The following is a 27,360-nucleotide window of genomic DNA, read 5'->3' as shown; positions in this document are numbered from 1 at the left end:
AAACCACATAGCTTTAATTGGATTTTGAAGAAAACGTGCAATTAATGGTTACTGTTTCGGATTTTATTGTGTTATTCCTTAGTGGGATGTACAAACCACTATCCTGAATAATGCTTTTTGTAGGGTAAGGAGCACCGGGGATGAGTTTATGGAACCAAAGGGGGAACCAAAACAGTTTGGGGACCACTGCTCTAGACTCCGTGAGATCAGATTATTATTACTGTTATCATTGATTGCATCTATTGGTAGCTTTATACAAAGCGTCGAAGTACAATCAGGAAAATTTAATACAGTGAGCAAGGCAAAATCCCTTAGATACTCATCCAGTAATGTATAAGGTGATGTATAACCTTGTTACGAGACAAGCACGCTCCTAAGTAAAGGTAAAGGGACCCCTGACTATTAGGTCCAATCGTGACCGACTCTGGGGTTGCGGCACTCATCTCGCCTTATTGGCTGAGGGAGCTGGCGTACAGCTTCCGGGTCATGTGGCCAGCATAACTAAGCCACTTCTGGCGCACGGAAACGCCATTTACCTTCCCACCGGAGCGGTACCTATTTATCTACTTGCACTTCGACGTGCTTTCGAACTGCTAGGTTGGCAGGTGCAGGGACCAAGCAACGGGAGCTCACCCCTTCGTGGGATTCGAACCGCCGACCTTCTGATCGGCGAGTCCTAGGCTCTGTGGTGTAACCCACAGCGCCAGCCGCGTCCCAAGCACCCTCCTAGGGGGCAATTAAATCATAGAATTGGAAGCTTCTCTGACGGTCATCTGGTCCAGCCCCCTGCAATGTGGGAATTTCAGCTAAAGCATCCATGACAGATGGCCACCTAACCTCTGCTTGAGGAATGCAAAAGACCTGATTGAAGGAAACGGTCTTAGCTTGGGACCTCAAGCCTGGCAAGGATGGCTCCAGGCCCACCTCTCTGGAAAACACCCCTGAACAGACCTGTCCTCATGTCTCCCTCCCTACCCTGTTCCAGCAGCTCACTTTGGGTCGGGTGCAAGGACCTTTGATGGACACCACAGGGTTAGGGCTGCTTTATATTGGAGAGCCGGTCCTTGACGTTCTTTTAGTAATTTAAGGGCAATACTCTAAAACAGTGTTTCCCAATTAGGGGTCTTCAGAATGCACCCAGGGGGCCCCACCCCCTGCCTCCCCACCCCCAACTACATTTTTGCAATTTTGTGGCAATATCACAAAAATTATGGTCTGTTTTAGCACACCCTGATTTTTCAAAACGTTGGCCAAAATTGGTTTTGAAATCAAACCGCCATAACGTTTTTGACCTGGCAATTTGCATCAATATAAGCAGGGCAGCCAATTTCAAGACACTGCCAATGACGCTGCCGATCTGAGCTGCGTTCCCTGATGCTGAGGGGAAACAGGGCAGCTGATCGCCCTCACTTCAAGGCACCGTGGCGCTGCTTTCTCCTGGCACTGAGGCAGAAGCGTTTCTCAGACAGCAGGAAAGCAGCAGTCGCCACAGTGGGCATGCATCTTTGCTGGTTGCCAGCGCTGGCTGCCCCACTGACGATGTCTTGATGGCACCCCACATCCCATCCCACTCAAACCATTCGGTGAAGATAAATGCGCTTCCTCTCCTCCCTCCATCCCCCGGATCTCTACGGCTGCCCCATCCCTCATCCCCACGCCCGATCTCCAATTCCAGGCATCGTGATATATCTGAATATCATGATGTTTAGCTGCTGATATATGGGACGCGGGTGGCGCTGTGGGTTAAACCACAGAGCCTAGGACTTGCCGATCAGAAGGTCGGCGGTTCAAATCCCCGCGACGGGGTGAGCTCCCGTTAGTTCGGTCCCTGCTCCTGCCAACCTAGCAGTTCGAAAGCACATCAAAGTGCAAGTAGATCAATAGGTACCGCTCTGGCGGGAAGGTAAACAGCATTTCCATGTGCTGCTCTGGTTCGCCAGAAGCGGCTCAGTCATGCTGGCCACATGACCCGGAAGCTCCCTCGGCCAATAAAGCGAGATGAGCGCCGCAACCCCAGAGTCGGTCACGACTGGACCTAATGGTCAGGGGTCCCTTTACCTTTTCCTTTATATATCACGATGTTGAAAAGCAGATATCGCTCAGCCTTGGTCTGTTTTTTAGTACAGTCGTACCTTGGATCCCAAACGCCTTGGTACTCGTCCGTTTTGGCTCCCGAACACCGCAAACCCGAAAGTGAGTGTTCCGGTTTGCAAACATTCTTTGGAAGCTGAACATACGATGCAGCTTCCGATTGGCTGCAGGAGGTTCCTGCAGCCAATCAGAAGCCGCACCTTGGTTGTCGAACGTTTTCAGAAGTCGAACGGACTTCCAGAACGGATTCCGTTTGACAACCAAAGTACGACTGTATAGCTAAAATCCTTTGTTTATTAGGGCCTTCCCCCACATTTTGTTCAAAAAAATTGCTTTGCAGAGGTATCAAAATTTGCAAAAGTAGGGGGTTCCATGCCTTGGCTTTTGAAAAACAGGTGGTCCTCAGTAATTAGCTAATTGGGAACCACTGATCTAAAACGCAGTTACACCTGTTGCACCCCACCCAGCAATCTCCCCTCTTGCCTTTCCATGTGAGGACCCGCCCTATTGATCCCACCGGCAAAACCTGCTTACCTGATGTGGGGTTTTTTTGGGTTGCCCACACAGGTGCTGAGGAACCACGTGATGGTGCGGGTCGGCGGGGGCTGGGACACCCTGGAACACTACCTGGACAAGCACGATCCGTGCCGCTGCGCCTCTTTCTGTGAGTACGGAGGACTCCAGTGACTTGTACTGACCTTTTCCAAGCAATCTGCACAAAAATCTGATCTGGGACAACATCTCTGCACAGGACCACAGAGTGGTACCCTGTGTGTGTGTGTATTGGCATGAGTTGGTATTACAAAGATACTCAGCATCTCTAGATGTCAGGCGGCAGAGGATCCAACCCCCACGGCAGGTTGCCAGGAACGGATAAGACAAGGAAAAGAACCATGGGAGCTGTCGTTTGCCCCCACAGAGCTGCAGTTCCCAGCACACTTAACAAGCCATACTTCCCAGGATTCTTGAAAGCTGCGTGCTTTCAATGTGTGTGTGTGTGTGTGTGTGTGTGTGTGTGTACATCATGAAACACCCAGAGCAGAGCTTTCCAAGGCAGTGATGCTTCTGAATACAGTGGTACCTTGGTTCTCAAACTTCATCCGTTCCGGAAGTCAGTTCCAAAACCAAAGCGTTCTAAACCCAAGGCGCGCTTTCCCATAGAAAGTAACGCAAAACGGATTAATCCAGACTTTCAAAAACAACCCCTAAAATAGCAATTTTACATGAATTTTACTATCTAGCGAGACCATTGATCCATTAAATGAAGGCAATAATCAATGTACTGCACTATAAAATAAATAAGACAGTATTGTAGATGATAAAAATAAAAATTAACATTTTTTTTCCTTACCTGCATTGATGATAGTCATTGTTTGGATGTGGGGCTTTTATCCATTTCTGCAGTCACACAATCAATCAGTAGCTGAACTGGGTTCCACACAGTCACAAAAACCAAAACTGAAAAAGCCTCAAAAACAAAAGCACAAAATAAATAGCAAGAACAAAAGCACCAAACTTAATAAATTCCGGAAGTCTGTTTAACTTCTGAAATGTTTGAAAACCAAGGTGCGGCTTCTGATTGGTGCAGGTGCCCTGGAAACAATAGCCAACAACCGCATCTGACGTTCGGCTTCCGAAAAACGTTTGAAAACCGGAACACTTACTTCTGGGTTTTCGGCGTTTGAAAACCAAGGCATTTGAGAACCAAGGTACCACTGTACCAGTCCCTGGAAACCACGGAGGAGGGACAGAGTGCTCTTGTGCCCGAATCCTGCTCTGGGCTTCTGATTGGCAATTGTGAGGAGAGGGTGACAGGCTGAATGGGCCATGGGCCTGATCCGGCAGAAAGGCTCTTCTGATATACTTACAGAACTTCCAGGTCCAGAGGCAGTCTAACTCGGTTCTTTGGGGCCTTTGGCCGCTGTGAGGAAAGGATGGCAGACTATATCTATCAGCAGCCTCATCCTGCAGATTGCTTTTTAATGCCATCTTGGGGAACGTGTTTGTGCATAAAGATAAGCCCAGATTTCTGGATCTTTCCCAATTGGGAACCTGCCTTGGCACGATCCTTGGAGGGGCTGCCATTGTTTACAAAGGCCATCCCTTGCTCTCCTGCAAGTCATGCTGTAAGCCTTCTGTTTTCCTTCCCAGGAAACCGACCCCATAGCAGCTGACTCTGAGTCTTCCTGTTGTTCAGGGAAGCGGAGAGCATGAAACGATATTAACCTCAAAACGGCTACATAATCAAGCCTGGGAACTTTCGACTTCTGAAGGTGGGGGTTTGCTGCATTCTCGCAGTGCCCCCTTGTGGCTCTTGGCCATCATAGCTTCCTTCCGCACGGGTTCATGGCACTTTGCACAAAACAGTGACCTGGAGTTACCCTGCTTGCTGTTTTTTCCTCTGCCTCCTGATTGGCTTGGATGCTGAGCCTTGCAACCCTATGGGCTAGAAACTTGACTTTTTAAAAAAAAATTAAAAACAGACATTCCACAATGTTCAGTTGAAAGTACATCAGTCCAACTATAAAGGTAAAGGGACCCCTGACCATTAGGTCCAGTTTTGACTGACTCTGGGGTTGCGGCGCTCATCTTGCTTTATTGGCCAAGGGAGCCGGCGTACAGCTTACGGGTCATGTGGCCAGCATGACTGGTTCTGGCGAACCAGAGCAACACACGGAAACGCCGTTTAGCTTCCTGCCGGAGTGGTACCTTTTTATCTACTTGCACTTGACGTGCTTTTGAACTGCTAGGTTGGCAGGAACAGGGACAGAGCAACGGGAGCTCACCCCGTCACGGGGATTCGAACCGCTGACCTTCTGATCGGCAAGCCCTAGGCTCTGTGGTTTAACCCACAGCACCACCTGTGTCCCTCAGTCCAACTATATATTGGGATAAATACCGAGTGCAAGGACAGCTTATTATCTCCCCAGTAGCATTGGTGCAAAAGCTTGTGTTGCAGATGAAACAAAGGAATGGAGCAATGAGGGGTTGGGCTAGGGAGAGTCTGGTGAGACAGCCTTGTAGATCAATTGGCAAAAGCTGCTAGTCCACAAGGATGTGCACAGCTGATATTAACCATTTGTGAGCTTTGAGAAACAAAAGACATGAGTTCGCTCTCCAGGTAGCCGGGTAATATCAGAGAACTGTATAGTTATAAGGGACCTCAAGTGTCATCTAATCCAACCCCCTACAATGCACACAGCTAAAGAATCCCTGGCAGAGATTTGTATTAAATTTGTTTTAATGTGGCTGATTTGGTAAAAATATACCGTATTTTTCGCCCTATAGGACGCACCGTCCCATAAGGCGCACCTAGTTTTTTGGGGGGGAAATAAAGGGGGGGAAAATTATTTCCCCCCCCCCAGGTGCGGGGCTGGGGCGAGGGAAGCCCGAGCTTCCCCCGACCCCAGTCCCCAGAACAGCTCAGCGCGCCCAGGCTTCAGCATGCAGGCAACTCTCCGCAAGCCATGGGAGCCCGGCGCGGGCTCCCACGGCTTGCGGAAACCTGCGCGAAGCCTGGAGAGCGAGAGGGGTCGGTGCGCACCGACCCCTCTCGCTCTCCAGGCTTCAGCGAAAGCCTGCATTCACCCCATAGGACGCACACACATTTCCCCTTCATTTTTGGAGGGGAAAAAGTGCGTCCTATAGGGCAAAAAATACGGTACATGGGGGAAAAATCAATAAAAATGATTTTAGAATCCCTGGCAAATCCTTGCTTGCAACCACAGAGCAGGGGAACCTAACTTAGGAGACACAGCCAGAAATAAGCCCCCCCCCCCCATTAACAATGTTCACCAAATATTGGCTTGGCTAACCAGCCAGCCATTATTTGTCACCCCACCCTGTGTCCACTGAGAGTTTGGGAGAGGGTCTTCCCTCACTGGCTCAGGGTGAGAAGAAGGTAAGAAACTATAGAGTCCTCCTGGTGCTTGGCTGGGGCTCTTCCTCTTCTGTACTTGCTTGAAAACCGCATGAAAATCCCGACAAAAGAGCTGTGGCAAGGGAAATTGATGGACTATGTGGAACTGGCGAGCCTGACATATAAATTACGCGACAAGGACAACTGTGATTTTAAAGAAGAATGGGAACCTTTTACAAAGTACTTAAAGAAACAACAAAATGAACAGATCTCCTTGGCAGGTTTTGAATAAACAGACACAAATTTATTATTGGTAACATATAGACAGATAAATTAAGGATCATTACAATTTTAGAATATGCAGAGAGTAACATGTGCTCAAAAACCAGAGAGAGGAGCTGAGGGAAGTCTGGGAAGGGGTGGGAGGGTGGGTTCTTTTCGGGGAGGGGGGAGGGAAACTTATGGGGGGAAAGGAGGTTGATATGTTTTTGATAAATTGTTATGCTGAAATGTTTAATAATAATAAAATATATAAAAAAGAAAGAAAACCACATGAAAATGAGGTAGAGATCTCTCTCGCCACAGGTCTGGAAGCACTCGCTGGGATGCTTGTCTGTCCTGGGGATGGAAGACCGTTTTTGTATCACTTCCCTTTCCTCACTTGTCCTGTTGTCCTCTCTCTCTCTGTTGCAGCCCACCGCCTGAACCAGACCCGGGGCCTCGGATTCTCCCCTCAGAAGACGGTGACTCCAGGCAGCCCCCAGACAGGCAGCCCCAGTCCCCAGCGCCGGGCTGAAGCCATGAGCCAGCACAAGCTCTCTGAACCCCTCCGTGGCGGGGATAAGCGGCTCTCCGCTGGAGGGGACCCGAGCCACACGAAAGGGACCCGTCCCGGACACCCGGCCAAGGGGCCTGGAGGAGACCACACCCCTCCGCGGCAGCTGCCAGGGGGTCCTTTGACCCCGAAGCACGACGGGCTGCCCTCAAGGTCTGGCCAGAGCTCTGCCAGCCCACTGAGGGGCCCCACGGTTCAGCGGGACACCGGTGACTCGCGGCTGTCCAACACCCTCAGGTAATGTGGGTTGTTTTCTGGATGGAGGAAGCTGCCTTATCCTGAGTTGTTCCCTGGGTCCAGTTAACTGGTCTACACAGACCAGCAGCAGTTCTGCAGCTTTGCCAGCCTTACCTAGTGTCAGCGGCTGAGCAGAGGAGGAATGGTGGAGGCTGCCTCCCTAGACAGATGATGATGATGATGATGATGATAATAATAATAATAATAATAATTTATTTATTTATACCCCGCCCATCAGGCTAGGCTTCCCCAGCCACTCTGGGCAGCTTCCAACCAAATATTAAAATACAGTAATACATCAAACATTAAAAGCTTCCCTAAACAGGGCTGCCTTCAGATGTCTTCTAAAGTTTGGTAGTAGTTGTTCTCTTTGACATCTGGTGGGAGGGTGTTCCACAGGGCGGGCGCCACTACCGAGAAGGCCCTCTGCCTGGTTCCCTGTAATTTGGCTTCTCGCAATGAGGGAACCGCCAGAAGGCCCTCGGCGCTGGACCTCAGTGTCTGGGTAGAACGATTTATTATTTATACCCCGCCCATCTGGCTGGGTTTCCCCAGCCACTCTGGTTGGATCCCAACAGAATATTAAAAACACAATAAAACATCAAATATCAAAAACTACCCTAAGCAGGGCTGCCTTCAGATGTCTTCTAAAAGTCAGCTAGTTGTTTATTTCCTTGGCATCTGATGGGAGGTTGTTCCACAGGACGGGCGCCACTACCAAGAAGGCCCTTCCAGAGAAGAAGACAGTTCAGAATTACAACAGGGGTTTGAGGGAGGTCACAGCTCAGAGGCAGATGAGGGGGAAAGTTGGGAAATAATGGGAGAGGAGGAGGAGGAAGAGGAAGAACCAGGAGGGCAACAGCTGAAGGACACAGTGTCTTTAGAAAGCATTCCAGACCCACTCCCCTCTCCCAGAACCCGGCGAGCCTTGAAAGTAGGAAAGCAAAGGGCTCAGAAGCAAAAGGCCCTCAGCGCCACCTGTAGGGGACAAGGTGACGAATGAGGAAGTGGGAGAAAAAGGGGGTGGAGACTCACTCAGGACAACACCATTATCCCAAGAGGCTGCCTTCCCAAGCCTCTCTCTGTGAATATTGAATAAAAAGCAGGTGGTAAGAACTTTTCCTTGTCTTATCTGCTCCTGGCAACCTGCCGTGGGGGTTGGTTCCTCTCCTCTAGAGATGCTGAGGATCTTTGTAATACCAACTCATGCCAATACACACACACAGGGTACCACTCTGTGGTCCTGTGCAGAGATGTTGTTAGAGCATCCCAGATCAGACTTTTGTGCAGATTGCTTGGAAAAGGTCAGTACAAGCCACCTGAGCCTTGGGAAGCCCATAGAGCTTTCCAAGAGTGCTGCTCGTTTGATTTCCTCCTTCAGCTCTATGCCATTCTGAAGGCAGAAGACCATCAGGCAGGAAACAGCTTTTATTATCTCCCGGGTAAAGGGGAGCTTGCGAGCAGGACCCGGGTGCAACAGCACTTTCTCCACCGCTGCCCCCCTGGCAGTGGAAGGGGAACATAGCCATCATGACAGCCTTCCCCTCCGTGAACTTGCCTAGTTGTTTTCTCAAGCCATCCAACCTGGCAAGCATTGCTGTATCCAACAGCTAAACAGATGCACGAAGGCGCAGAGAGCCTTAAGGTTCCTCCTCTGGGTGGCTGCAATGGAAGTCCTCCTCCCTCAGGCTCCAGCCTCACTGTCATAATGGTGGAAAACATAACCTGTACAACTGTTGTGGGAAACAGCCAGCCCGTGGGCCCGGGATAGCTCAGTCAGTAGAGCATGAGACTCTTAATCTCAGGGTCGAGGGTTCAAGCCCCGTGTTGGGCAAAAGACTCCTGCATTGCAGTGGATGATAATGATAATAATAATAATAATAATAATAATAATAATAATAATAATAATAATAATAATAATTTATTTGTACCCTGCCCATCTGGCTGGGCCTCCCCAGCCACTCTGGGCGGCTTCCAACAAAGATTAAAAATATATTCAAACGTCACACATTAAAAGCTTCCCTAAACAGGGCTGCCTTCAGATGTCTTCTAAAAGTCTGGTAGTTGTTCTTCTCCTTGACATCTGGTGGGAGGGTGTTCCACAGGGCAGGTGCCACTACCAAAAAGGCCCTCTGCCTGGTTCGCTGTAGCTTTGCTTCTCACAGTGAGGGAACCGCCAGAAGGCCCTCGGCGCTGGACCTCAGTGTCCGGGCAGAACGATGGAGGTGGAGACACTCCTTCAAGTATACTGGGCTGAGGCCGTTTAGGGCTTTAAAGGTCAACACCAACACTTTGGGGGCAGCTGCCGAGACCATATAACACCTGTCCTGAATGACCTACATTGGCTCCCAGTACGTTTCCGAGCACAATTCAGTCACCAGTTTAGCTGCCGCATTCTGGATTAGTTGTGGTTTCCAGGTCACCTTCAAAGGTAGCCCCACGTAGAGCGCATTGCAGTAGTCCAAGCGGGAGATAACCAGAGCATGCACCACTCTGGCGAGACAGTCTGTGGGCAGGTAGGGTAGATGGCCCTTGTGATCCCTTCCTGCTATATAACTCTATGATTCATGACAAATTATCTAAATTATCTAATCAGACCACCTAGCCCTTGTAGGGTTGGCCCACTAGGATGTTGTTGTTTTTTTGGCAGATGTCACCTCCTCGACCTTTCCCCAGCCTGATGCCATTTGACACCTTTCCACAATACTGAGCTGATTTCCAATTTCCAATTTTTAATATGTTTTTTTAATTAAAAATGTGGTTTCATGTATAATTGTTGTAAGCTGCTCTGACATTTATTAACTTATTTATTCAGAAAAATATTTGCATGCTGCTGTGTTGTTGTTTTAAAAAAATCAAAGTGGTTTACAGCAATGAAACATAAAAACCATACAGTAAAACTATTTAAAAAGTTTAAGACAGCCACCCGTTAACCCTTGCGGAAGGATGTATTCCTAATCGTAGGCCAGGGGGAATAGAAAAGCTTTCAGCAGGCGTTTAAAAGTTGCCTGCTGAATCTCTAGTGGCAGAATGTTCCACAGGACTGGGCTAGTGACACTATTTGTTTGTTTTTAAATTTATTAAATTTATATTCCGCCCTTCATCAAGAGATCCCAGGGTGGTTCACAGAATGAAATACAAGCTAAAACACAAGTAAGTAATTAAACGGAAACATCAAAACAATAACCACCACCCTTGTTGTTGTCAAACGATCCTCACCAATTCAGGGAACAACCCACAACTCTTTGGCAGATGACCTCAATGCTCAAACTGGGATATAAGGATTCAGGCTTTGTAAATTAGCACAAGAAACTTGAACCTGGCTCGGTAGTAGATGGGCAGCTTTTTTAAGAATGGTGTCATGGCAAGAAACTCCAGTCAGTGGTCTGGCTGCCGCATTCTGCACCATTATTGTGAATGGCAGCATAGAAATCTTTTTGTATGGATAAATGCTTACGCTGCTAACCATCAAAATCTCCTTTTCCCCTCCGCTCCAGGCCCCCCAGAGCCCGGCGTCTTTCTGGAGACAGCGATTCCTCAGCGTCCTCCGCGCAGAGCGGCACTTTGGGAAGGCGGCACAACGAAGATGGCGGCAGCAGCGGCCCAGCACTCAGGAAGGAGCCCGGGCGGCGGCTGGGCGAAGGGACCAGCCCTCAGGCCCACGCCAGCCCCAAGAGGCAGCCGGCCAGCCGCAGCCAGTCACGAGACCGGGTGGACTTGCCAAGGCCATCTCTGGCGCCCCGGAGGACTGAGGCGGAAGAACGCGGCCGCCCCCGGATGGCCAATGGGCACCTCAAGCCGTCCGTGCAGCAGAGCCCTCGCCCACGGGCACGAAGCCAGGGGAGGCCCAGCGGGGAGCCCACCGTGCTGGTCATCAGCCGAGGTAAGGACGGGCAGCACTCTTGGGCGCGGGCCGAAGACCCCAAGGAGAGGCCCGGGGGCTCTGGAAGAAGCACCCCCAGGACCAAGAGCCCAGCCAGGTGGGCGCCAGGGACGCCGGTGGGGTCTCGTAGCCCGGCGCTCGCCAACCGCAGGGGGTCTCTTCCCGCCACGAAAATGACAGACCCCCGGCCGCGGACGCCGCCTCCCTCGGCCTGCGGGACTCTGAGGCAGAAGCAGCCAGCTTTGGGGGAATCCCGCGGGGCCACGAGGCAGCAGCCCCGGCCTGGTGGGAGCGGGCACTCGCGGCAGCCCTCAGACAGTTTAGGACGGGAGTTGGAAGAGCTGGCTCACACCTTCCGGACCCCTCTGCGCCTGGACCCCAGCCAGGAGCAGCAGCTGTTCCGGCGACTGGAGGAAGAGTTCCTGGCCAACTCCCAAATGATGGGCCTGGTGGTGGATGGGGAGCCAGAGCATTTAGAGCCCCTGGGCCGGGCCTGCGACGGCCCCCGCCTCCTGCAAACCACCCCAGATCAAGGAGCCGCCGACTCGGCCTACTGCTCCTCCAGTTCGTCCTCGTCGTCCCTCAACTTCTTCAGCAAGTACGGCCTCCCGGGCGAGGCGAAAGACGAGCCCAAGAGGAACGTCGCCTCCCAGAGGCCAGGGGTCCCCGAAGCGGGCACCGCGGTGCCCCCCGACTTCCACAACGGCTCGGCCGACACCTGCGAGCTGTGGGACTCACCGGTGCCTCTGGAGCGAGCCACACGCTGGAGGAAGCCAGCTCTGTCCAGCTCCTCGGACGAGAGCAACTGCTACGTCTGCCTGAACGACCTGCAGGAGGTCCAGGAAGGGGCGGAGTTTCCCGAGCCTCTGATGGACAGCCCGTGGGGCATCACGGAGGCGGGCGATTCAGACCTGGGCTCTCCGCCCCGCGAAGCCGCCGAGGGGTCCGCTCCCTGCGAGGAAGTCGTGCTGCGCCCAAAGTCGTCCCTCAAGAAGCCTGACCGTGTGCCTTCCATCTACAAACTCAAACTGCGCCCCATGATCAAGCCTCGCACCGACTCCCAGCCGGACAAGACCCCTTCGAAAATCCCCACACCCCTCAGCTACAAGGCAGCGGGGGTTGGCAAGTCTCCAGCAGGGGGTGCCTCACCCAAGGGCAGTCCTTCCAAGCGCCCTCCAGAGCAGTACCGACCCTGGGCAGCCTTCCACAACGTCTTCGCCTCCCTTGTGGAGCCTTCCCACAGCCCGGCGGAATCCGGGGTGGCCGACGAGGGCGCCTGGGCATGAGGGGTGCCAGAGGGCAACCGGCTGCCTCCTCTCTCCTTCCTGGCTGCTTCAGTTGCCCAGCCTTCCTTCCCCCGTCCCTCGGGCACTGTTCCTTCGGTGACCTCAATATTGCTGCTGTTCTGAACGGATTGTGTGGGTGGAGATGCCTTTAATTTCTAAGGTGGTTCTTCCATTGGGGTTTGGTTTTTAATTATGGCTGGAGAGTGGCATGGCTTCGTAGCAAATTTGTGTGTATGTGTGTGTGTGAGAGAGAAGCTTTCAGGGGAAAGTCTTTGGACACTGGATAACACAGCGAGGAGCTTCTGACGTGGTCCGATATTCGCTCGCATCGGCCGTTGTAAAATTCTTTTGAGTCGGCTTTGATTGCCTTCCACCTCCTTCCCCAGTCTTCCAATTTGAGTAGCACTTTTGACCTCTAAACCTCTTGCTCCCTTCTCATGTAACCCTTGCCTCAGCTTTGACCCCCTCGGGCAGCTTCCCCTTGGGGGTGTTTTAAAAAGGCGCCTTCCCAGCCGAGTGGACGCTATAGACCCTTGGGAGTCTTGCAGATAGTGGTGACTCAAAGTGGGAAGGTGTTTAATGTGCACAGGATGGGGGAGACCCCACACGGACTGTGGGAGCCGCTCCCCACTAGGCAAGCTGACAGCGTTTTCTGCAGATTATCTATTTTTTAAACGAGTCGCGCTTTTGGAGAGAGAGGGTCTCGCTGAAGTCTTGCACATGAATTCCTCTTCAGACGGACCCCCTCGGCGTCCTGGGATCTGGGCCGTTAAGACTCCTGTCCCCTCAACCAGACCAACCCCCCTGCCCCCCCCAATGTACTGTAGGTGTGTTTAAATAATCTATGCATATTTATATAAATACAACAGAGTGTGTCCGCTCGCCTCCTGAGCGCTGCCTCCCGTATAGTGCCCGCCTTCCGACCCCACGAATGTAGCTAATTGAACTGACCCGCGAGCTCTCGGAACCCAGAAAGTAAAAAAAAGAGGACAAATCATGTGTTTTGACTCTGTGCCTTTATTGCAGAAGTGTGAAGATGGGTGGATGTGAACCAGTCCCAGGTGTGTGTCCCCCCCCCAGACTAGAGGTAGGCAACATGTTGCCCTCCAGATGTTGCGGAACTGTCCCTAACCATTGGGCATGCTGCCCACTGAAGTTGATTTATTTAATTTCGTACAATTTACTGTTTGGTTGTTCAGCCACCCAATAAACCTCAACGTGGTTTACAAAAAATGATAAAAATAGCCATACAGCTGCCCTGAGCCCAGCCTTGCCTGGGGAGGGCGGGGTATAAATAAAAATTATTATTATTATTAATGACAACGATTTAAGGCTTTCGAAAAGTTAAAAGAGCAATAGACTAAAAGCAGGTTAAAACTCTCACCAGCTTTCTAAACGACTGGGTGGGGATGTCTAAAGGAGAACATTTTTTTAGCAGGTGGCGAAAAGAATACAATGAACAGCCCCTGCCTGAAATCAAGAGGCAGGGAGTTCCCAAGGTGCCCTTTCTTACAGATACAGAACGGGTATTTTGTGGCACCTGTAAGAGTGCCAGCCCCGATGGGACTTGGAGTACAACTACCTCTGGGTGGTAGATCAGGCATTGCCATTGGCTGAGATCCATTGCTCAGGAGCATTTGAGAGGACGTTATCACCTGCTGCCCTGCCAGTCCCGTCCCCCCCCCCCCCCCGCCAAAAAACCCCGGCACCACAATTTGCAAGCAAGACATAACAAGGGACCTGGTTGAGGATGCTTTATAGATGGTCCAGTATTGCACCGATGGAATGGGGAGCCCTTCCTTGGAGACTGTGTTAAACAGATGATCAGTGTATTGCAAAAGAAAGGGGAGGCTGATGTAGAAGACCCTTGTGTCTTGTAGCCTCTGGCCCAGAGATGATGGCAGCAGCTTTGGAGAAAGGGGGCAAGGGGTCCCTGAAAATCTTGAGCCCCCCCACCCTGCAACACATTTTTTTTTGGGGGGGGGGGATCAAAAGCAAGCCAAACACTTGATCCCAGCCAACAAGAGTTTGATGGGGTGATGGGGAGAATTGTAGCTTTTAACAAATGAGACCTTTTCTCCTCCCACTTGCCCTCGACTCCCGTTTTGTTTTCGCAACACACTAGTCCACATTAGTCACAACTGAGTGCAAAAGCAGCATCGGCCGTTGTCCCAAATTATGAATGAACGATTGTGCTATTGGGGTGGTGGTGGTTATGGACTTGTGATGAGTTCCTGAGAAGGCAGGCAGACGTTGCGAAACTGGTTCCCTGGTCTTAGATAGGAGGACCCTCCCAGTTGTGTGTGTGTGTGTGCATGTGTGTTTTCACAGACCTCATCGAAGCCTCTTGAAACCGCAGCACGTCTGAGGCTTCCGAGGAGCAAGCAGCTCCTTCAAGCGTTTTGCATGCAGAGATTTCATACAGGGAAAGAGGACGCTTATTTCCTTGCGGCAAATCAAACCGTGGGCAGCCCCTAGCCCAGTAATGCCCACCCTGGCTGGCAGCAGCTCTCCAAGGTTTCAGGCAAGGTTTGTATCTCTCTTTCCCAGCCATACCTGGAGAAGCCGGGGATTGAACCTGCGGCCTTCTGCATGCAAAGCAGATGCTCTACCACTGAGCTATGGCCCAGCAGATGCCTCTGGAGCGTCACGTGGGACCACACAAAGGACTGGATCTCATCTATGAGGGCAGAAACAGTCACCCATCTAGCTGAGGTCAGGCCTGAGATGCTGAAAATCCACACGGCTGCTTCTCTGATGCTAAAAGTGGGCATGCAGCTGGGCCCCTCTGTGCAAGAGCCCCAAGCCGAAGAATCGATCGGTAGGCTTACAGGACTTGGCCAGTTGCCTGAATGTTGTCCACACTGACCGGCAGTGGCTTTCCAGAGCTTGCAGGTTGGGGAAGCAGATGCTCTACAACTCTTGCTCTTGCCTCCTCCCTAAAAATAAATTAAGATTCTAGTCCATACCGTTCTTTGAAAGGGGTGGTGGCGAATTAATTAGGAAACTGCCTTCTGCTTAGCCAACCCAGTGGTCCACCTAGCTCAGTGTTGTCAGGCAGGGGAGTTTTCCCCAGCGATCCTGCCAGGGATGGAAAATGGGGGCAGGTGTTTTGCTGCAGAGCCACAACCTTGGAAATTAGAGGGTCTGGCTGTGCATTTTAAGTGAAAAGTGCCTGCTGCTTATTTCTGGATGCTATACTGGGACCTACAGCCATCAAGCCTTCAGCTGTCAAGGCTGGCTCCAGATCAGAGGCCCACCCTCTGCTGGGCTTACTCCTGAGTCAGTGATTCCCCCAGCAGCTTGACTCCCCCCTCCCCACACCTGATTACCTGCCTGCAGTGATTGAGTCAGGGGATCCACTTGCTATCTAAAATTTCCCATTGTGTCTAAAGCCTTCCCAAGCCAATAGCTGCCCCGTGGCATTGTGGGAAAATCAAAATGGCAGAGGGGCTTCTCAGCCGCAGGCACCCGTCACCCATGACAGAAAACTGGGCTGCGTGGATTTTGGCTCTTGACACGACTGTTGCCCACTCAATGGCACCCCAAAACTCCACTTCCACACCCCCCCAAGGTGCTCAACGCACCAAGCAGAAACGCCCAGGGATTTCAAGGAGTTACTCCTGCAAACAGCCCTGGTGGCCGAGATGTGGCCCTCAGCTTCCCACTACGGCTCCAATGTCTGAACCTCTTGGAAAGGTGTTTTTTTTGGGGGGGGCACCCCATTGCAGAGGGTTGGGCTAGACGACCCTCCCGGCTCTGCGATTCCATTGTTCTGTGAGCACGCCCCCTTGAGGCCGGCAGGGTCTCCTCACATGAGGCTGCACCTGTTTCTGTGCAGCGCCCCCTGGAGGCGCATGGCAGAGTGGTTGTTCCTGCAGCCTCGGGCCAAGACGCTGCAGAGGAGCTCCTTGAAGAGGAGGATGATGTGCCAGTTGAACTTGGCCGAGCACTCCATGTAGCCGCACTTCCAGCTCTTCTTGACCAGCAGCGAGAGGGCCCGGCGGGGGGAGAAGCGCTGGCGCTGCAGGTCCCGCTTGTTCCCCACCACAATGATGGGGGCTTCGCCACTGCTGCTCGCCCTAGGAGAGGAAGAGGGATCCCAAGTTCACAGAGTAGAGAAAGAAGGTCAGAGTGATGCACAGACTCTCCCCAGCCTGGGGCCCTCCAGAAATTTTGGGCCTTAACTCCCATCAGCCCCAGCCACGTGGTAGTCCAAAATGGCCCTGCTGGCTGGGGCTGATGGGAATGGTAGTCTAAATTAGCCATAATGGCTAGGGATGATGGGACTTGTAGTCCATAGTGGCCATGCTGCCTAGGGATGATGGGAATTGTAGTCCAAAGTGGCCATGCTGCCTAGGGATGATAGGAATTGTAGTCCATAGTGGCCATTCTGCCTAGGGATGATAGGAATTGTAGTCCAAAGTGGCTATCCTGCCTAGGGATGATGGGAATTGTAGTCCAAAGTGGCCATGCTGCCTAGGGATGATAGGAATTGTAGTCCATAGTGGCTATCCTGCCTAGGGATGATGGGAATTGTAGTCCAAAGTGGCTATACTGCCTAGGGATGATGGGAATTGTAGTCCAAAGTGGCCATGCTGGCTAAGGATGATGGGAGTTGTGGTTCAAAATGGCCATGCTAGCTGGGGCTTATTTTCCCCATGCAAATAGCTGTGGATATTTGAAAGTGGGACTGGGCTTCTTTAAGGCTGCAATCCTAACCCCACCTACCTGGGAATAAAACCCACGCTGAGTTCAATAGTAGGACTTCCGAGTAGTCACGTTGCACCACCAGATGAGTGGTGGTGTGTTTACTCAGAAGTAAATCCCACTGAATTCCCCGAGACTGATCCATACAAAAGGTGGTTTGAGGACTGCAGCCTCACTCTGGAGGGAAAAGCAGTTTTCCTGATTCTGTGCTCTCTCCCCCCCCCCCGCCAAATCCACCCCCTCCTCTCCCATCCCTTCTGCTCACCTGTTCTCCTGGATCTGCTGACGGATCATTTTCACATACTCGAAGCTTTCTGGGCTGCAGATATCATACACCAGGACGTAGGCATCAGTGTTCCTCAGCCCTCGGGATTTCAGGTCTGACCACTCCTGGTGGGCGAGAGGAAAAGATGGGGAAAGCTGGTGCAACGAAAAAGGGACATTGTCACTCAGCTGCATTGTGCAGAGTCAGGCCCATGGGTCCATGCAGCTCACTATTGTCAACACTGACTGGCAGTAGCTCTCCAGGGTTTCAGGCAAGGACCTTTTCCCAGCCCTATTTGGAGATGGTGGGGATTGAACCTGAGACCTTCTGCAAATGCTCTGTCACCGAGGTACATCCCTGTCAAATTTGTATCCAGATATAGAACAGGTGGGGAACTACTTTCATCCTGACGCCAACCTTCTCAAAGTTAATCATCACAAAAATAGCTATAATAACTTAGATTACTACTACTATTAATTGCATTTATTGGGGACGCGGGGGACGCTGTGGGTTAAACCACAGAGCCTAGAGCTTGCCGATCAGAAGGTTGGTGGTTCGAATCCCCGAGACGGGGTTTGCTTCTGTTGCTCGGTCCCTGCTCCTGCCAACCTAGCAGTTCGAAAGCACATCAAAGTGCAAGTAGATAAATAGGTACCGCTCCGGTGGGAAGGTAAACGGTGTTTCCGTGCGCTGCTCTGGTTCGCCAGAAGCAGCTTAGTCATGCTGGCCACATGACCCAGAAGCTGTATGCCGGCTCCCTCGGCCAATAAAGCGAGATGAGCGCTGCAACCCCAGAGTCGGCCACGACTGGACCTAACGGTCAGGGGTCCCTTTACCCTTTACCTATACCCGGAGGTCTCAGGGCTGTTCACAGAAAAGATCAACATAAAAGCCACAATATATATAATCAAAATAAAAACAAAAACCCAGTAACACCCCACCAAAACAGCTGCATTTTAAAAGGGTATAGGGTGTCAAACAGATCAACCAAAGGCCTGGTTAAAAAGGAACGTTTTTGCCTGGTGCCTAAAGGTGTCTAATAAAGGTGCCAGGTGAACTTCCCTAGGGAGAGCATTCCACAGATGGGGAGCCACTGCAGAGAAGGCCCATTCTCATGCTGCCACCCTCTAGACCTCTCAAGAAGGAGGCACATGAAGGAGGACCTCAGAAGATGATCTCAGGGTCCAGGTAGGTTCATAAGGAAAGAGGCGGTCCTTGAGATATTGCGGTCCTGAGCCATTTAAGGCTCTATAGGTCAAAACCAACACTTTAAATTGGGCCTGGAACCTAATTGGTAGCCAGTGCAGTCAGACCAGGATTGGTGTAATATGCTCATACCGTCTTGCTCCAGTGAGCAACCTGGCTGCTGAATTCTGCACTAGCTGAAGTTTCCAAACCATCTTCAGAGGCAGCCGTACATATAATGCATTTCAGCATTATAACCTTGAAGTTACCAGAGCATAGACAACAGTGGTTAAGCTATCCCTATCCAGATAGGGGCGTAGTGGGGCCAGCAGCCAAAGTTGATGGAAGGCACTCCAGGCCACTGAGGCCACCTGAGCCTCGAGCGATAGCAAAGGATCTAGGAGTACCCCCAAGCTACGAACCTGCTCCTTCAGAGGAAATGTAACCCCATCAAGAGCAGGCGACTTCCCAGCCATCTGGTCTAGACATAAAATGTCTTAAAGCAACTTATGATTCTGAAAGCATACTGGGAAAGTTTCAAACAACATCAAAAGAATAAAACCACATTACAGTGGACACTCGGGTTGCAAATGTGATCCGTGCAGGAGGCACTTTCGCAACCCGCAGCATTCGCAACCCACAGCGCTGCGTCTGCACACATGAGGCTTGTGATTAGGTCTTCTGCGCATGCTCGACCACCAAAACCCGGAAGTAACCCATTCCGGTACTTCCAGGTTTTGGCGTGTCCGTAACCTGAAAAAACGCAACCTGAAGTGTCTGTAACCCGAGGTATGACTGTATTTATGTTAAGTGCTCATCCTGCAATATGATAGAAAAGGACAAATCCTACCCCACCCTGCTAAAAGATGAACACAACAGGCTACAGGTAGGTAGCCATGCTGGTCTGCCGTAGTCGAAACAAAATTAAAAAATTCCTTCCTGTAGCATGAAAGCTCATACCAATAACAAACTTAGTTGGTCTCTAAGGTGCTACTGGAAGGATTTTTTAAATTTTGTTTCAACAACAGGCTATGGTGTTATTGCACCTTATCATTCCAATTAAGAACCAACTGCCTGGGTCAAGAGGGTCATTGCCCAGTGCCTAAAATTTGATGATGACAACGCCAGGCAGGCACATTTCTCTGGGGAAAGTGTTCTGCAGCCAGGGGGCCACCACCCTCCCCACCTCCACCTGCATGTGTCAGTGGTAAAAAGGTAAAGGGACCCCTGACCATTAGGTCCAGTCGTGACTGACTCTGGGGTTGCGGTGCTCATCTCGCTTTATTGGCCGAGGGAGCCAGCGTACAGCTTCCGGGTCATGTGGCCAGCATGACTAAGCCGCTTATGGCGAACCAGAGCGGCACACAGAAACGCCATTTACCTTCCCTCTGGAGTGGTACCTATTTATAGGTACTTGCACTTTGATGTGCTTTCAAACTGCTAGGTTGGCAGGAGCAGGGACCGAGCAACGGGAGCTCACCCCGTCGTGGGGATTCGAACTGCCGACCTTATAATCAGCAAGTCCTAGGCTCTGTGGTTTAACCCACAGCACCACCCGCGTCCCTTGTGTCAGTGGTAGGTGGAGCCAGAAGCAAAAGTGGGCAGGGCAGTATCTTGCAGCAGCAGCACACCGCCTCCCCAGCTTAAGTCCATCTCCATCTTTAGATCTCCCTTTGGTCTCACCTCCTGCAAAACACAGGCAGGGCCTCCACATCAACTGAAGTCAACTGTGAAATGCAATTAGTGGCTCGCTGAAGCTCAGAGGATGGGATGAAAACCAAAGCATTTATTTTTAACCCAGATAGTAATAATGAAACACCATGAAACTGGGGAGCCAGGAGCGCTGGGGGCCGATCACAATCATGTCTTCTTTTCCTGAGGCTGCCACTCATTTCTGGAGCCTGAACATTTATTTCCAGTCAAGGAGATCATCTCCTGAAGGGTCCCTGCCCTGCACTCCTCAGATGAATGTGTCATGGAATTCTACTCAATATTGATCCAGAGCAGATTCCAATGTGTAGTTAGTAAAAAGTTAAAACACGTTGCAGGATTCCCAAAAAATAGCCCAGAGGCAGTTATATTTCATCCAGCAGCGCTTTAATGCTACTGAAGGCAAATGAGCATAATGGTCACAATTATACCATTATACCACAATAATAATAATAATAATAATAATAATAATAATAATAATAATAATAATATTTTATTATTTATACCCCCTCATCTGGCTGGGTTTTAGGATTGGCACTGTCCATAAGAAATCCAGTTGCAGCAGACTTAACTTAAACTTACAATAACTTATAATAAGTCTAAACCTTAACACTAAGCATACTATGCACAGAACACCACACCAGAAGGAAAAGAGATAGAAAGAGAAAGAGAAACCCAGGCTCCTTCTGGCCTTTTATAGTCAGCATGACTTTGACAGAAAGGATGAGAGAACCAGTTTCAGCCAGCTGTACTCAGCTTCTCTGAAGGTATAACCCAAACGTGTTTGCTTCTTTCACACAGAGAAGCCTCCAGAACCCTCTTGAACTAATTAGAATGGGAAAGATCACGTCAGATCAATGCTTTCTGCACTAAGAAATGCAAACTGTCAGAACGGATGTCAGGGAACGTGGAGCCCCTGCTTTTGGAAGAAGGGTTTATTTTATTTCTTTATTTCATCTACATCCCACCTTTTCCTCTGAGGAGCTCAAGGTGCTATACATGGTCATCCGCCTCCTTTAATCCCCACAACAAGCCTGTGAGGTAGGTTTGACTGAAAGGCAGTGATTGGCCCAAGGTCACCCAGTGAGCTTTATGGCTAAGTGGAGATTTGAACCCCAATCTCCCAGGTCCTAGTTCAACATCACACAGGCTCTTGTTCAGGACTATATATTTTTCAGACCTGGGTGTGTGGGTGGGTGCTCATTCCCCTCCAGGAAACTTTCCAGCGGCCACCCAGTGGGTGGGCAGAGCAACGGGGGTGAATTTTACCTTCGTACAGAAGGCTAGTTTCTACGAACACTCGCCCACCCGCCTCTCTGCCCTCCATCTAGGCAAGCAAAAGGCATCATCAGAACTCAAGGGCACATTCCAGCCTTGCAGAAACTCTCAAGGAGGGTGCAAAGCAGGGCTGGTGAAGGGGCGTGGCCTGGAGAGAGCAGGTGTGGCCTGGTAAGAGTCCCAAGGTCCAGATGCAGAGGTCTGAAGGTCCGCATTTGGCCTCTGCACCTAAAGTCCCCCATGCCTGCATTAGATCAGTATCATAGTGTTACACACCACACCCATCTCAGATGCCCCAAATGGAAAACTTTCAAGCAGGACCTGAGCCCAAGAGCAACTCTCCTCTCCTGTGGCTTCCAGCAGCTGGTATTCAGAAGCATCACTGTCTCCAAACATCCTGCCTATCATCTTTTAAAGCCATTGTGACACGTGGCCACCACTGCTCCTGTGGCAGTGAGTTCCATAGTTTAACTAGGCAGGGGTTGGACTAGATGACTCTTGGGGGTCCCTTCCAACTCTACCATTCTAAGGTCTTTCTTTTATCTGTCTTGCATCTTCCAAAATTCAGCTTCATTGGATGTCCACCAGTTCTAGTGAGGGAGGAAAAACTTCCCCAATATCGACTTTCTTTAGGCCAACTTGCCTCTGACAGGCGAGGAAGAAAAAGGCATGAGGACTAGTTCCATCTTTCGCCTGCATCTCGTCTGTGATGCTTTAAATGTGGCTGACCCTAAAGAAAGCTTTCCGGTTTTTGTTCTCATCTCCCATCTCCCTTATTTTTCTGTCTTCTTTCGATTCCACCCACATTCTGCATCTTCAGAACTGGCCTTCCACCAGAACTCGCATCTTGCCCCTAAGTGAAGATGGGTCATCTGCAGGGTGGGTGTGGCCGAGGGGGTTAGCCTACATTTTCATCATCAGCCAGCACAAACTCTTCCCTTTGGCTTACTATTTAAGGATTCGTAAAAGCCAGAGCGGGGAGATGGGAAGCTTTGGGAAACAGCTTGAGTGTTGGAGGAGAGTGCCAAAAATTGAAGAACCATGTTAACCCCACCCCCACCCCCTTTCTATTACTTTATTTTTGGACCGGCAGTCAAATCCCACAGACATGAAGAGAACTGTCGTTACTATTTCTGCACAATTTTGCCTTATTCTGCTAGCTATGGGGGAGATGCAATATGGGCATTGTAAGTCCCACTTGGAAGCAACTCTGACTGTCTCCATCAGCTGCACATCTGGGTTCCAAGATTTCACCAGACCAAACTGGCACACTTTCAAGCAGGGAAGGGCTGCAGCTCAGAGGCAGAGCATTTGGTTTGAGTGTATAAGGCACCAGGTTCGATCCCTGATGGCATCTCCAGGCAGGGTTGAAAAAGCACCCTGCCTGAAACCCTAGAGAGCTGCTGCCAGTCAGTGTAGACAACACTGAGCTACATGAACCAATGGTCTGACTTGGTATAAGGCTGCTTCCTACGTCTGTATCTCTCTACTGTTATTATAATTACCGTACTTTGATTTATTACCTGCCCTAATGGTCAGGCGTCCCTTTACACCCTAAGGTCTCAGGGTAGATCACAACCAGTGGCATGCAGTGACGTTTTTCACAGGGAAACAGGGTCAGAGGTGCCAGATTGCAAGGGCAGTGGGGACTGGGGAGATGTTGTGCATGTGAGCATCATGCCTCCCTGCCTAAGCCAGGCAGAAGGGTGGCGCTGTGGTCTAAACCACTGAGCCTCTTGGGCTTGCCAATCAGAAGGTCGGTGGTTCGAATCCCCGCAACGGAGTGAGCTCCTGTTGCTCTGTCCCAGCTCCTGCCAATCTAGCAGTTCAAAAGCACACCAGTGCAAGTAGATAAATAGGTACCACTGTGGTGGGAAGGCAAACGCCATTTCCATGCTCTCTGGTTTCTGTCACAGTGTTCCGTTGCACCAGAAGCAGTTTAGTCATGCTGGCCACATGACCCAGAAAGCTGTCTGTGCACAAACACCGGCTCCCTTGGCCTGAAAGCAGAGATGAGTGCCGCAACCCCATAGTCACCTTTGACTGGATTTAACCATCCAGGGGTCCTTTACCTTTACTCCCCCCCCCCCCCGTGGGCTTTAGGAAGGAGGCACCAGGCTTTAATTCTTTAATACTCCAATTTTCCAGGAGTATTTAAGGGACTAGCCTAGTCCTCCTGGTCCACTGACAGCACACCGCTGGTTGCAACAAATTAAAATAATAAAACCAACTGTAATCAGAAGAATAAGGTGGGTCCTACACTTCAAGTGTCAAAGGCCTGAGTAAAAGAGATTTATTTTCAGCATATGGAGAAAACTGTACTGTGCAGGTGCCAAGACACCTTCTGTGGAGAGTGAATTCCACCTCTTAGGAGCTCCCACAGAAAATGCATAAGGACTAGAGGCATTCATTGTTGTTTGAAAATGTGAAATGTGAGATAGTCGAAAATCATAATGGACAAGTCTATCAACAGTCTTCATTAGCCTGGGTCCCTGGAGTGGAATATCCATGATCGGAGGCAATGTGAGTTGGGTTCCAGAAGATGGTGACCAATGGCATCCTGCCATTTCCCGCTTCACTCCAGTGGAACTGCTGGATATGCACTGTCCTAAATATGGACCTGACTTACATACAGCAGAGCACAGGGTCTTGGTGTAAAATCAGACCTAATGCCTTGCAAGGAGAGTGGAGTTCTCCAGGCTTGCCTGCCAACTCACCCAGCCAGCTAAGCAAGCACATTTTACTCCTGCCCTGCGCTGCCTCGCAGGAGAGTTTAGGAAAATGCTTACACCAAACCTTTCCTGACCTAGGGCAATCCAGGTGTTGCGGACTACAGTTCCAATCAGCCCTGGCCAGACATGAAGGAACGTGTTGCCTAACAACATCTGGTGGGCTTGAGTTTGCCACTCCTGGGGAAAAATCACAGTGTTAAGTAACAAAACGAAGCAAGCTTGGGTATGCTGACCCAATGGTAGAGGTAGAATATAGCTGTGGTAGCTGGTGGCCATTAATTGCCTTATGCCCCCATGAATTTCTCTAATCCCCTTTTAAAGCCATCCAGGTTGGTGGTCATCACTACCTGAAAGACTGCCTTCTTCCCTGCAGACCCTCTTAGGTGCTAAGACTGGCTAACCCCAGGCACCCGAGCGACTGCCGCTGCACTCAGGTAGTTGCATTGTCTTATCAAATGAGCTTTTTAAAGTATCAGTAGCAAAGAAGTGCATAAGAAGTGGAAAAGTTCAAACTGTGGAGGTAAAAGCGAGGAAGGCTGCTTTTTTATCTTTTACAGTATTTATCTGGGCTGATGCTGCCTCTGCAAATGCCAGCAAAAAACAGATAGTGCTGTGTCCTTGTTTTCCTGATGACCTGCGTAATTTGCAGATTTCTTTGTATGGAGAGATGAGTGTAGGCAACATCTCTTTCTACTTCCTGGAGAGTACGAAGCAATATTTTCTCTCCGTTGCCTACCTATAATCAAGGTTTCTTTCATCCACCTTTATAACCGAAAATATTACAGTTTGAACCAATGGGTTCAAATTACATTAAAGGAGATTCCACATTAGGAAATTCCACATTAGGAAGAACTTTCTGACACTAAGAACTGTTCTACAGTGAAATGGACTATAGCTCAGGTGATGGAAGTTCTCTTGGTTGTTGAACTGCCCTATGGAGCTGTAATGGGGGGCCCAGGAGAGGGAATTCTGTGGGGGCCTCTAAACTGTGAAATTCCCTCTTCCCCACAGGGGTGCAACTGGCACCTTCATTAGACACTTTTTGGTGAATGCTGAAGACACACCTCTTCGCCCTGGCTTTGGGTACTTGAGGTGTATCTTTCTATGGTCTGCCTTATTTCTGCAAGTGGTTTCAAATGGTTTTCAATATTGAGCTTTGGTTATTCGGGTGAAGGGCAGGTAATTAATTAATAATCATATGGTGCTGATCACTGGGCTGCTGTCAAGGCAAACTGGATTCTAAATGTGCTCTGATGCACTTTGATTATTGTTTTTCACTAGTCTGGTTTTATTACTTAGTATTTTATAATGGTGTTTTAAAATGTGTAAGCCACCTTGAACCCTAGCTTGGGAGAAGGGTGGGATATATAATATAATAGTAAATAATAATAATAATAATACGTAGAGTGAATCCCCTAGTTGAACAACCCACACCATATTTCCATCCTACCTAACAGGAGGGCCCCAATCCAATTAGAAAACGAACCAATCTGGCCTCAGCACAGCCACACTGTATCCCACAAGTGATCTGTTGTTCACTTGTAGAATTCACAAGCATAGCCAAATATATTCGAGGGGATAAATTTGGATTGAGTTGTGGGAGGGTTTTAATAAAAGCCCACCTGAGAGCTGTTTGCTGGGAACGCCGTCAGGTAAGGAACATCCATAATCTTCATGTCGTACATGTTCCCGTTGAAAATGACCGAAGGCCGGTAGGTACGGCGGCGCTCCGTCGGGCTGTAAGTCTCTGTAAAGTCGTGGTACAAGAACTGACGGATAATGGCCGTTTTGCCCACCTTCGGGGCTCCCAGGACAGCCACCGACAGAGTCTCCACCATCGTCTTCTTTCAGGACCTTGGATAGTTCCCAAACTCCCGCCCCCCGCAAGCGATCGGAGGAGAGAAGTGTATTAGTCCACGGAGACCTCTGAGGGCGTGGGGGCTGTCTCGGAAGGCGCCCACAGGGTAAGACTTTAGGGCAGAGGCCCGGAGCCCCACTCAGCAGCACTAGTAGAAGCCCTCCACGCCTCCACGCAGCGCTTTAAAGTAAGTGAAGTAATACCAATTGCCCATTCAAGTAGGGGGGAGGCGGTGACACCATGAAGTCCAGAGTCTAAAATTAGTTCTCTGCACCACTGGGTTGACTTGATGTTGACTTCAGTCGCTCCTCACAGTAAGACATCAGATCCGTGCCGTTGCTTTGAGCCGCAACCCCGCTCACTTCCTTAACGGACCGATTACTATTAATTCATTATGACTGTTGTTTTGCTACTCCGAAAGTCCCCCGGGTCTACAGTCGCTCAGCTGGGTTCTCCTAAGCTCACCTCGTTGAGGGTGGCTCCTCCTCAGCCCGCCTCATCTAGTCTCTCCCCCACCCAAGATCAAAAAGTCCTCCCCCCGCCAACCCTTCCAAGCTCTTCTCAAGTTTGCGTCAATCGAGCTGCTGTCCCGGGAACGCAGGCTGCCGGCTGAGCCGCCCTCAGGTAAAGAGATTTCACGATTCACTGGAGAGATGAACTCACCGAGTCGAGAAAGGGAGAAAGAGGCGACCGGAGCTTGAAGGACAGCCGCTCCGGGATGCCTGGTTGGCCAGCCTGGTCCCCCAACTCCATCCGAATCGAGCTGCTTTGAAGGGCAGCGCGTGTGCCAGCAGCGAGCTGGTCGTCCCCACTTTTTCTGCTCTTCTAATCCAATTGAAAAGGAAAGCGAGAAGTTCCCCCAAATATTGGAGGAGGCTGGGAGACTGAGACGGACAGCTGTCACTCCAGATCCAGACCCGTCCGGCTCAAGATCCTCGCTCCGAAACGGCGCTCAACCTTGAGGAACGGGACGCCAAGCCAGCCTCTGCCTCGCTGGCGCGCAGCCGGCCGGGCATCGCTGCTGCTGCTGCCTGCCCGGCTCCAGCGGCGCCCTCCTCCCGGCCCTGTCCTCATGCTGGACCCTCGCCTCGCCTGCGGATCCCGTCCGCGGCTGCTACCTCTCCTTTCCCGGGCGCCGAAGATGGAGCGGAGCGCATCGCTCCTCTTTCAGTACCCTGGACAGAGCACTGCGGTGCAGCGCGCCCGCCTTTCCCCGCCGCTGCCCGGAGTTCCAAGCTGCGGCAGAAGCAGAAACCCGCTCTATGCCTACTCGGAGAGAGGTCAAGCACGTGAGAAGGGCGAGGCGGGGAAGGAAACGCGCGGGTTGCGTGTGTGTAGGGGAGAGATCGAGCAGGGGAGGCGCCTCTGCCTGGTGGAGGCTGGAAATCTGTCGGTTAAGCAATCCAGCGCGGGAGAGGGAAGGGTAGGAGG

General features: G+C 50.8%; 2 protein-coding genes across 2 annotated transcripts in view; one reads left to right on the top strand and one right to left on the bottom strand.

Moving 5' to 3' along the window:
• The window catches only part of GAS2L1 (growth arrest specific 2 like 1), a 50,379-nt gene extending 37,189 nt beyond the window's left edge, over positions 1-13,190 (top strand). Inside the window, exons 4-6 of the mRNA XM_028709951.2 lie at positions 2,659-2,755; positions 6,644-7,022; positions 10,520-13,190. Of these exons, the coding sequence (XP_028565784.2) occupies positions 2,659-2,755; positions 6,644-7,022; positions 10,520-12,191 (2,148 nt within the window). The 3' untranslated portion in view covers positions 12,192-13,190. The remainder of the gene's footprint in view (positions 1-2,658; positions 2,756-6,643; positions 7,023-10,519) is intronic.
• A 2,060-nt stretch (positions 13,191-15,250) lies between these two features.
• On the bottom strand, positions 15,251-27,360 carry RASL10A (RAS like family 10 member A). Its single transcript, XM_028711087.2, has 3 exons — positions 25,694-27,360; positions 17,167-17,291; positions 15,251-16,273 (listed from the first exon to the last, which is right to left on the bottom strand). Exons 1-3 carry the CDS (start codon positions 25,907-25,909, stop codon positions 16,003-16,005), a joined length of 612 nt encoding a protein of 203 aa, XP_028566920.2. The 5' UTR covers positions 25,910-27,360; the 3' UTR covers positions 15,251-16,002.

The sequence above is a fragment of the Podarcis muralis genome, chromosome 16, assembly GCF_964188315.1.
Source record: "Podarcis muralis chromosome 16, rPodMur119.hap1.1, whole genome shotgun sequence".
NCBI classification, from domain to species: domain Eukaryota; kingdom Metazoa; phylum Chordata; class Lepidosauria; order Squamata; family Lacertidae; genus Podarcis; species Podarcis muralis.
The sequence above is the reverse complement of the archived record's forward strand: the minus strand, read 5'-3'. Positions and strand labels throughout refer to the sequence as shown.